The following is an 11805-nucleotide window of genomic DNA, read 5'->3' on the forward strand; positions in this document are numbered from 1 at the left end:
GCCCCCACCTCTCACTGTCGCAAAGCCGCGTTATTCAGGACGCAATAAAGCCGAGTCGCCACTACGCCTGTTGCCAAGTGCTCGGAAGGAAGCCCTGCGCCGAGTAGGATACTCGCGAAAGAAGCGTGTGCGCCCACCTCCCACTGAACGAACGCCCTACGCAGAGTTGGATACTCATGAAGAAAGCGTGTGCCCCACCGTTCACTGCCGAGTCGCAAAGCCGCGCCGTTCAGGATGCATTGAAGCCGAGTCGACTGACTACGCCTGATACACCTAGGCCTGCTGCGAAAAACGCCACACCGGAGATTACTGCACTCCACTTGGTGAGTTTTTGTTGATTCTCAGCATGCGGTTATTGAAAGCGCGTTTCTGATACTGTCGTTTTAAATAAGGCTACGAACTGTGCTCGGGCAGCAAGGACAGAAATGTAGTGGTGATACATGCGTGCGATCTTAAAATCCTTGAAAGTTTGCGCGCAAAACTTTGTAGTGTGTCACTGCCACAATGTCGAAGCTAAAAGTAAAGCATGCAGCCTCAAGACATTGTCTTTAGTCGAACTAATTTGAGACAAGAGAATTAAACTTATTGGAAAGCTCTTCGCAGATGTTTTTTCATGGCTTCACTGCAGTACGGCCCCGTGTTCAGGTGAAGGCAAGTTAGACTCGCAGTTATCCTCGCCCGTTTGTGGTTGTCGCTTTTTTTTCGCCCCCCTGTGTTATTATGTGATCTGAAAATAATCTGCCACCCTTCTCTATGAAACTGTTGAGTGCACTCCATGCGGCTCTACTCTGCATAATGTCTCCTTTTGAAGGTTTCTTCAATAAAAGAATGTATTAGGGCAAAGCTTACTAAAATCACAGCTGCCAACTGTTGTAACCACTATACCCATGCAAAAATAAATATGCAATACATGAGATAATCATTTATTAACATAAAAACTGTCCCATGAGAGAACACTGAAGGTATTTACAGGAGAATGGCACAACAAAGATAACACTTTATGCGTCAAGCATAGACATACGTGAATGTACATATTGGTGAGTTCATGTATGAACAGTCATGGTAATAACTTTGAAAAGCAAAATTAACTCTGCTTGCAGTGCAAGCTGAAGGAAAAATGAGAAGAGAGACAGGAAAGAGCATACTCTTTCCTGTCCCCCTTGTCGTTTTTCCTTCAGCTTGCACTGCAAGCAGAGTTTTCAAGTTTGAAACCAACTAGTCTGCAAATATTGATTCAAAAAGCACAAAGTCTTTGTTAGAATTTCAGTGGAAGCGGCATAGCAGGCACGTATATTAAATGGACACTATCAACACGATGCTGTCATGCCAATGTGTGTAAAGTACACAGATGAAGCATGGTGCATACACAGGCAATATCAATTTGACTTTCTGTTGACCAGAAAGCACTATACTGCACTTAGGCTCAGCCATCTTGAGACTAGAGTAGGGCTCTGTTGTTTTGAGCTAAAATTGAAAATGCAAGTGGCACATCGGTACTAAAAATGTGGGCTCGGTAGTTGGCCATCATATAATGATGCACTGGATGATGTGGTGTTCACAGAAGGGCATACTATTGCTGACAGCACAGGTAATTTGCCGGGTTAACACATAAGTGTGCATTGCAGGGAACTTGGTGGTGACAAGTGGAGTTCTGGTACCGTTTTATACATTGAGTGATGTGGGCCGACAGCACTGAAGACCAACCCACCACATCTAGTGGTGACCTGCAGGTTACGGCATTGAAATCCCGGCCGCGGTGGCAGTCTCGATGCAGCACATTGGAATGAAAGAAAAAGGATGAGTGCACTATACAATGGGACGGCGTGTCATAACGCAAAATAGCTCAATCGGCCGCTATCAAGCAAGGTATCAAATAAGAATAAACAGCGAACAACAAAATGGAGAAGATGAATTAAAAGAAACCATGCTAAGTTGTCAATACACTGTAATGTTACTAATTAGACGAGTCGGAGCAAGAAAAGTACGGTTAAAGTCTAGAAACGCGCGCAACTACACTTTGTGGAAGCTAATAGCAGTTTCTTGAGGTGCCTTCTGGGAGAACCTCATAGGGTACTTAAGTATTTTGCTGTAAAACCTTGTAAGGCCCGAAATAGAATCATAGCCCAAAAACCTTCTCCAAAAATATGTCTGTGCCCCAACGGGTGTTTCATAAATGATATTGTTACTGGTAGATGACTGAAAACAGGTATATTTACAATATATACAGTCACAGTAATGCGGGTAAAAAGAACTGCGATAGCGAGAGCAGGCACCACCTAGTCCTTCACTTTTTCGTGCTCTCTATGTGAGCGGCACATAACGTTACCCTCCGGCGGTGAAGGCACCAACTCGGTGCAGTCAGAGAAAGACGGTATAGAGGTGGTTATTATACATGTGCATTGCGGCAGCCCGGTGTATGACATGGCTTCAGACGTACAACGTAAACGATGTTGGTACGGGGTTGAGTCGACGAGGACAAAGACAATTCAATTTCTTATGTCACGACGGTCACTTGGCGGTGCATAGGGTACGGTTCGGAGGGCGGGAACAGTAGCTTTGTAAAAAGCCCAATACAGCGTGCTGGAGGCCACAGCACAGGAATCCTGGAGGAAAGGGAGTGTTTATATGGCTGCTCTCGTAACGAAATCGTTGGCCCGCTTGCGAGTCGGTTAGCCGAATGCACACAAGTCGACGTGTATGGTCGGCATGGGCTATAGCTTATTGAGCGTATTCAGTGGGTGGGCATGTTGAAGGAGGCATCATTGGTGTCCATAGGCAACATTGGATTTCAGTCAAATAAAATATAGGCGAACAGCCAGCTGCCTCGTGTTACGACGTATATGTTGCACAAGACTAAGACATCTTGTATGTAAACCATGTACGGCTCCGTTGAGGTTCGGGCACGGCACGAGAGTTCTTTATGTTGGCGTGCAATGGGCTTTCCGAAAAGGTTTTTTTTATTTTTTGAAGCACATTGGATGAAGCACGAGCCAAAAAAAAAAACAAGCGAACCTTTTTGGAAGAACGTGTAATAGAGAAGTTGATGACGGCGCATATTTTTGCTGGATCAGCTTGTTTACTTGCAGCGTCAACAAGATGGCCAAGCACGGCAATCTCCAGGTGCAAAAAGCAGCATTTTGAAGAGTTGAGTTGAAGATCAGCAATGTGAAAGACTTGCAATATGGCCGACAAGTTTTGCAGGTGATTAATGAATGTAAGGGGAGAAAACTACGATATTGTCCAGGCAGCAGAGAGGCATGTGGACCACTTGAAACCCCTGAGTAGAGTGTCCGTCACACGCTCAAAATGTTGCTGGCGCATTACACAACCGAAAGGGCATGACTTAACTCCCAATCATTTTCATCGATAGCTATTTGTCAATAGCCCAAACGAAGGTCGATGGAAGAAAAGTACCGTGCACCAAAAGGGAATCAATGGCGTCGTCTATTTGCAGCAATAGGCAAAAGTATTTTTTTGATTTTGTTGAAGTGCTGGTGAAATGCCGGTAGTCGACGCAGAACTGCCAGGTGTTGTCTTTGTTTTTTACAAATACTACGGGCGACGCTCAAGAGCTTGATAATGGCTCCATGATGTCCTTAGAGAGTATTTTATCAACTTCCGTTTGAATGACGCTGCGATCAGTCGCCGAGACATGCTAAGGGTGTCGATGAATGGGTGTTGTGTCCGCGTTGTCAATTCGATGCCTCACTAGATAAGTTTGTCGAAGTTTGGGTGAAGCGAAATCAAAAGTCGCGGTATGACTCCTAGGAAAGGCGTAGGTCCTGGCTTTTAGAAGGGTCAAAGTTCTGGGCACACATGTTTTCGAATGTGTCATCAGGTGTCGGGCCAGCAGCAGGGCTGCCTGGAGGCGACTGTGGGGCATCAATGGCCAGAGCAACAGGGTTGTTTGCGTATAAAGGTGATATTGTGCCCAGCGAGATACCTTCAGGAAGCAGTTGTGCGCAGCATCCAAAGTTCAGGACAGGTGTGCAAAAGTTGTTCGCAGAAACAGTCACAAGATAGTGAGGCAAAACTAATCTTCGCGTCAGTAGAACGTCCAAGGAGCAACGTCCAGAGCAGCAAAGAGAACTGAGGTGTTGCGGTCATCGAAGCTCACATGCGCAAAGCACATTCAAACGACGGTAGGTGTACGGCTATTGGCTTCGCGAACGACAGGTGATGAGGCGCGTGTAACGACTTTATGAAGACAACGAGAAAGGTGAGCACTCATCAATGATTATTGGGCCCTTGTGTGGATGAGTGCTGAAACAGGCATCCCTCTACATCTACATCCATAAGCTTTTGTCGAGATGCCAGAGTTAACAGAGGATTTCCGAGTCGATCAGTCAAGGCAGCATCACCTTCCGGGAGCTGTACTGATCTGTTTCCCCGAGGAAGGACGGTGAGGGGGAGCGACGGGACATAAGCAACCAAGAAAGTCGTTGGGTCTGGGGAGACGGCGACGGCTCATAATGTGGGGTCGATGTTCGGGCATTAGTGTTCAGTGGATTACCGTGCAAAGAGGAGGATGAAGTGTCGTCTGGACGGTATGGTGCACGAGGAGACGATGGCCGACGATAGCGACAATAGAGGGAAATGTGACCGGCGCCATTGCAGTTGAAGCATATCGACCCGTCTTCTCGCGTGCGCCACTGGTTCGAATCATGGTACCCGGAATAAGTAAGTTGTGGCTGGTAGTATGGAGCAGGGCTGACGTAGAACGACTTTGGGCACATACAGGCTGGATGCCTGGATTCGCCAGTTCTTCGCCCACGGTGGCCTGAATTAATGACACTGTCGGGCGGGCCTCCTCGTGAGAATTAGCCTGGGGAGCAGATGGAGTTGCTGCCTCGATATTACGCCGCACGAGACGCAGGAAGTTTTTGGTACAGGGCGGCGGCTGGATCTAGACGTCTTTGCACGATGACGTGGCAGCAGTGGTAAGGAGCTGAACAAATTGCTGCGTAACATGTCGGCTTTTTGCTTCTTTGAAACTTCAGCACTCCCTGATAATGTCGTAAATGGTGGAGCAGTCTTTGTACACGAGCAAGTGAAGGGTGTCGTGAGCGATGCCTTCATTAATGTGGGTGACTGTTGGCTTCGGCCATTTGGCTATCAACTTGCCGGCACAAGGCTAAGACATCTTGTATGTAAACCATGTGCAGCTCCTTTGAGATTTGGGCACGGCACGAGAGTTCTTTCTCTTGGCATGCAATGGGCTTTCCAAAAAGGCGTTTCATTTTTTTGTTTACATACATCTTTTTTTTTGTTACGTACGTTTAAATTCTCCTCGTGTGTGTCGAACCACACACTGGCCCTACCCCTGAGGTAGTACCTGACATTTGCACGCATCAAAGTCGAATTCCAGCGATTGGTCTTGCTGCTGCACTCTTAGTTGGCCTGCCACTTCTCCACCTGACTGTTATCAGTCCCGCAGAAGGGGCCTGGGCCTCGGAGGTGGGTCACGACAATGTGACTGGGTGCATTCGGCATAGCGGGGGCTGGATCAGTAGAATTGTCTGCCGGCATGATGGACTGTCCAAGAATACGCCCGCTGCGAAGTTCCGTTGTGTGCTCCTGATGTGCCCAGCACCTCCACCAAAGATGTTACGGGGAGATGACAGAAAACGAGTGTATTTGCAATATTCATAGTAACAATACTGCGGTTAAAAACAACCACGATGGCCAGGACAGGCACCATCTAGTCTTCTAACTTCTTCGGTTTCTAGGTAAGCGGCACATAACAATACTGTCAGTGTCGTGGTTTTGGGACATTAACCCCCCCCGCCACTCAAAAAACGCAATTGAAGAGCTCGTTACTCCTGACGGTAAGGCGGAACAAAAGTCGCTCATGGTGGAATGGCACAATGTTACTGCACAACATTGATGAGTATCTGGTTGTGACTTGTGAGGGTCACACCTGGTGGCTCCAAGAGACTAGTGGGATTAGTGGGCACCATTCTTTAACATCAGCTTTGACAAGGCTGTATGCATGATACTGAGGTAGTAGTGAAGAGCCAAATGCTTCTGCCTGTGGCTAAGGTGACCAATTGTAAGGTTATGATATTACAGCTAATGCGAGGATTCGTTCTCGCTTTGGTTCAATCAAAGATGAAGCATCAAGTGTAGCGGTGGCGATGAGCTGCTCCTTCGCATAGATTTAGGTTCACTTTAAAGAATCCCACATGGCCTAATTTGATCCGAAGTCACCCACTGTGGGCCCCGTCGCGGTGGTCTACTGGCTAAAATACTTGGCTGCTGACCCGCAGGCCGTGGCATTGAATCCCAGCTGTGGTGACTACATTTCCGATGGAGGTGGAAAAGGTGTAGGCCAGTGTGCCCAGATTTGGGAGCCCGTTAAAGAACCCCAGGTGGTAGAAATTTCCGGAGCCCTCCACTACGGCGTCTCTCATAATCATATGGTGGTTTTGGGACGTTAAACCCCACATATCATCAGTCACCCACTGCGGTGTGCTTTACAATCATATCATCGTTTCGCCACATAAAACCCTAGAAATGATGTTTGAAACCAAGTTGGCTCTGTGCCTAGAACTGTCGGGAGCCCAGTTGGTGGGAGGCAGCTGCCATTCAGTGCAGCCTTGCACCAGGCACATTTTTCTCTATGCTGTGGCTCAAAGAATGGGGCCTCTTCTTTGCTCTCTTGGCAGCTGGCTCAATTGCTGGGCGCCCTGTAGGGACCCTCTTGGACCCCCTTGTAAGTCCTGGCCTACGCCTTGCAGTGCTGGTCGGTTGCACCTTTATGTGACGGGCCCGGCGACGTCTTGCTGTAGCGGTAGCCTTGAATGCCAGCATCAGTCCTGTCCCATCGCTGCTGTTCTGAACACGAGCAAGCTCCTCTGTAAGGCCCTTCTCGATATCAAGGTAAGCTGGATTGTGTGCATTCATAGAATGCACACGCCGCAACTGGACCTCCAGGAACTCATATGCATGTTCTTGGGCCTGCACCAAAAGTGATGACAGAAATATACTTCAAGTGTACAGCACACCAAGAAGAACTGCACATTTATTTTGCTCCTCTCTAACTGCAGACAACTGCTCAAGGATAAACTTCAGGCTGAGGAGTCAGTTTAAGTTAAGGTTTTCCTGTCACCTGTTTTGACTATTCTGTTAGTGGAAATGCTGCTAATACCAACAATTGGTGACCTGTAGTCCCAAACATAGAACAATACGACACCAATAGTGTTGAAATCTTGAAATCGCCCTCAGAATGATGACATCCACCAATATGAAATTGTAAATTCGTGAGTGCGGTGGAGCACAATAATATGCTTACAGGAATAAAAGAAGCCTTGACTACTCTTCAGTAGCATTCCCTACATTTTATTGAAAAGTACTTCAGGGCCCTTTCAAGGGGCTTGTCCTACCTGGGCAAGTAGGGCTGCATCAGGCACCGACGGTACAGGTACGAGGTGTGTGGCCTCTTGCGTGCTGGTGCCTTGCATTGCTTGGGTTCCTCCTGCTGGGCACTGGTACCTGCCGTGGTTCTGGAACTACTGCTGGGCTCCTCCTCTTGAATGGGTTCGAAAAATATCCTGGGGGGACACTTTTCGCCCGAGGCCAGCTGTCCCAGTTGGTACCGGTCGTCAGTAGTCAGTGGCGGAGCATTCGGAAACAGTCCTCCGTACGTTTTCTGCACCAAAGCCTGGTGCTTACAAAATGCACCTTTTTTACCAAAAAGACACGTACATAGTCCTATGTCAGCATAGACCTCATAACTGGAGCTGGGGTGGGTCGCACTAGGCACAATGTACTGTCCCTGGCCTACCACTTGGATGGCCTCGGCTGCGTCTTTCGGCATTCTCGATAGCAGCCGCTTGTACAGCAGTTGATGGGCTGCAACACGGCTGTAGGCGTGGCGGAGGATACGGCTTTCAAAGCATTTCTCCCACACCAGAGCCACCGAGTCTACGAGTGCGACTGCATTAAATGCTTCGACTCTGTTCAGGATAATGTCTTTGAGCACGCGTATGGTTGCCTCCGCAAAATTGTTGGTGTTGTGGCCCCTTGTCAACACGTCCAAACGCTAGAGCTGCACCCACTCTTCTTGTCGGCGCAAGAATGTCAGAACTCTAGACACGAAGGCATCGTGTTGTAGGGCCTTCACTTCGGCAGTGGCAGCTTCAAGTTTTTATGCTGTGTCTGCATACATGACCTGCAGATAGCAGGAAATTTTTCAATGAGGTGCTCGTATTTGGATATTTTTGCTTTTTGTAAACTGCACCACAATACAGATTCATGCTTCACTGTCTGCATTGAAGTCACTTTGTGATCTGCACATGCTTGCCCCAGTTCAAAGGGCCGGTAAACAACCCCCAAGAACCGAAAATCAAAAATTATGTGCACCTTTGCTCCGTGAACATGCTGCCTCCTCAAGGATTTTGCAAATATATTATTAAGGAATTTACAGGGGTTAGAACATTGGTTTCAGCTAGTTTCAAATTTTCGCGCGGTCTCGCCACCGTTCTCTTTCAAAGGGAGGAAAAAACGTAGCCTGCCGTCGTGACTGGTTTAACCCAATCGATGAGCTGCGTGCTTCGTCAAGTCACCGATCGGCGAATTTGTGTCACTGCTCATGAAAGGAGGATTGGTCAGGTGTAGTAAAGGAGCGCGGGAATTGTTTTTCGAAATGGAGGCTGTGCACGGTGCGCAGTGCTGTAATCTGGAAATTTATTGCCGCGGTCTGCTCTACGAATTGCCAAGCGGTGGTCCATAAAAGTTGATGCTGCTGACATTTTCTGTACACTTGTGCGAATAGGGAATTTTAAGTTCGAAGTGAATTCGAAGCGAATAGTGACTTTGGTCGAATAATATCTAATTGCATTTAATAGTATATATATTGCATATTATAAACAAAAAAAGGCATATTTTTCATGGCCAAACAAACTTGCACAGATCTTTAAAAATTGAAACAGGGCCTATGCAAAGGCCATTTTTTCATCAAAGGAAGTGGCAACAACTTCGAATTGTAGCAGCATTCGACTTTTGGTGCAGTCCAAGTAATAGCCAGTAAAATATGCTGCGTTTCAATTTTTTTTACTTAGAGCATATAAATCTGTGTAACGAGCTTTTAAACTGAAAACAAAAAAAGCAGAATCGATGTCATTGTAATTCTTTATTAAAACCTTGAAGTGGGGCTTTGCTGCAGTGCGAATTTCTCTTGATTACGTGTTTTCACGGCTTAGCACCAATTCACTGCAGTGAAACCACTTTTACTTGTGGTCTTAATATGCTTGGGTAAGTGCTTTCATGGTTAAGCATCCCTCTACTGCCGTGAAACCACCTTTACAAAGTGTTACATGTGGACTAATATACACCTATTTTGTTCGTTTCGAATAATTCAAAATTTTCAACAATTTAACATCGATTCAAATCAAATTTGATTACTGCATTATTCATTTGAATATTCAAAGCATTTGAATATTTGTACAAGCCTCATTTTATGGCATTTGAAATCATTTGAACCCACCAGACGTTTACTGGTGTACTTTTTAAATGTGATTAAAATGGACACAAATACTCTCTGCATTGTCATCTGCAGATTAGGGCATCTTGTGCGGCATACACTCCAAATTATATCACGAGGAAGTGAAGGTAATTCATGCACTAGCCTTGCAGGACAGCTGTGCTTTTTATACACCTATGCTGCTATGCCAGTGCCATCATCTTGGAAATATGAAACGAATGCTAAAATAGCAGACCATTGTGAATTTTTTCACTAAGTGCAGATGCAACGAATGCACCTTGTATCTTAGAGCTAGAGTTACAACTAGATTGCAAAAAAACTTGCCAGTTGGAAGGCAGACATGAATCGTCTCCTCTGGTCTTTGTCGACAGAGTTGCGAGATGTCGTCAGCCAGCGCCACTCTGCTTGTGCCACATGAAAATGGCACAAAAGCGGCCTTGCTGACGGCCATGTCTGCTACAGGGCGGCCTTCTCAGCACTCGAATTGTCACTCATGAGTACCTGTGGGGCCTGGCAGACAATGCAATAAAGTTGAAAGCTGTCCATAGTTATAAGGCATAGAAAAGTCGTGGATGTTGTGAGAACAATTTTCGTGGGTGAATCTAAAAATATAAATAGCCTTGGCTAATAATTTTTTTATTGAATTTGAGTTCACTATTTGCTTTTTAATAAACTATAGAGAGCAGTAACATTTATGGTAAGTTTCAAGGTTAAAGACAAGTGTAAGTTTGCATCTGTTACCAGTATTTTAAAAAGAGGAGAGAGTTCGGGCAATAATAGGTCCACGAACTCACTCATTGGCCAACTCACATGGACTCACTCAGGCTCACATTATGAGTCTGAGTCTGTATAAGCACTATTTTTGTGAGTCGAAGTCCGAGAGAGTTTGTTTGAAGAAAATTTTAGTGAGTGTGAGTCCGAGCGGGTTCGGCTAAGCAAAATTTTGGAGAGTCTGAGTCCGAGTGTGTTTAAAGCGCAAAATATATTTCTTGAGTGAGTTCCGCTTTCTTTTGCCGACTTGAGGTTCCACCTAGACATCTTCACCATTACTCAGCCTTACCTAGATTCACATTTATACTCACATCTATTCATAGGTATTCCAAAGCAGTGTTTTTCATACACCGTTTCAATATTTATTAATTAGACGTTTGAATTATACAAGGGGGCGCCTTGGCAGTCCCAAACTAAGTCTTCCAGGGAATTTCTCGACTATTATATTTTAACATCTCCTCCAAGAAAAATGACTTTACTGGTTTAGAAGCACTCGGAACTCGTTTTCGAAGATGCTGTGTGAAGCGGCATTAAGAAGAGCACCGATTACATCAGATATTGGCGTTAAAGAGCATTGACACCACAATCAAAGAAGCTAATTCCATTCTGATAAACTCATGAGCTGACTCAGTAGTACTCACTCACACTCGGGTCCAGCCGTGAGTCTGAGGCTGAGTGTGTGCGGTTGAGTAATGTTTTGGTGCGTTTGAATCTGAGTGAGTCCGGCTTAAGAACATGTATGAGCCTGTACAAAGGCTTACAGTATTGTTAAATAAATAAATATCTGTGAACGAGAGTTTGGGTGAGTTCAGCTCAGAAAAAAATTTGTGAGTCTGAGTACGATGAGTGGAAAGTTCAATATACAAGGTGCATTTGATTTACCTGCACCAATTGAAACCGGTTCACGGCTGTGCATGCAAAGTTCAGAAATTGTGAAGCGCAAGTTCAGTGGTGCAGGCACAGTGCAACACCCAAAACGAATGACGATGTGCTGATGCAGGCCTTATTTCTGTTCACTTAGTTAACACCGTTAAGGTAACACTGACCGATGGCCAAATGATTATGCATACAGTTTATGAGGCACAAACTTCTTAGCAAAAAACACATCGTGTTAGTGGAGGCAGGTACGGTGCCTACACCAAAGTGTTGCCTCGTCTGCTCAGTTGCACGCGCGGCTGCATCAAGCCGGCACTGTCAGTGTGGGAGGGGCAGGAAAATCGTGAACCAGCGCTGTACCTCTTCTGCACCTTTAGAAATGAATGGCAGGGTTCAGAGGTTGTCAATGCTGCACCGCTGAAACGAATGGCAAGACGCAGAACATCGTGAACTGGTTCACGTGGTGCAGGCAAATTGAACAGACTGATATATTTCATGAATGAGCCTGAGAGAGTTCCACAAGCTATGCCGACCTATGGAGTGGGCACATGTTTTAGCTTGAGAAACGCTTATCTAGCCTGAGTGAAATGCACAGAACAGGCACACTTCACCCACAATGATGGTGTCACATGGGAAAGATTAGAATTCATAGCCAAATGTGTGATGATGATGAT

At 46.0% G+C, this 11805-nt stretch overlaps 1 protein-coding gene across 1 annotated transcript; it reads right to left on the bottom strand.

The window, feature by feature from the left end:
- Positions 1–907: 907 nt before the first annotated feature.
- LOC142776533 (uncharacterized) lies at positions 908–11792 on the bottom strand. The gene is made up of 2 exons (XM_075880345.1): positions 7386–11792; positions 908–6960 (listed from the first exon to the last, which is right to left on the bottom strand). The coding sequence occupies exons 1-2, from the start codon at positions 7817–7819 to the stop codon at positions 6903–6905; spliced, it is 492 nt and encodes a 163-aa protein (XP_075736460.1). The 5' UTR covers positions 7820–11792; the 3' UTR covers positions 908–6902.
- Positions 11793–11805: the final 13 nt, after the last annotated feature.

The sequence above is a fragment of the Rhipicephalus microplus genome, chromosome X, assembly GCF_043290135.1.
Source record: "Rhipicephalus microplus isolate Deutch F79 chromosome X, USDA_Rmic, whole genome shotgun sequence".
NCBI lineage: Eukaryota > Metazoa > Arthropoda > Arachnida > Ixodida > Ixodidae > Rhipicephalus > Rhipicephalus microplus.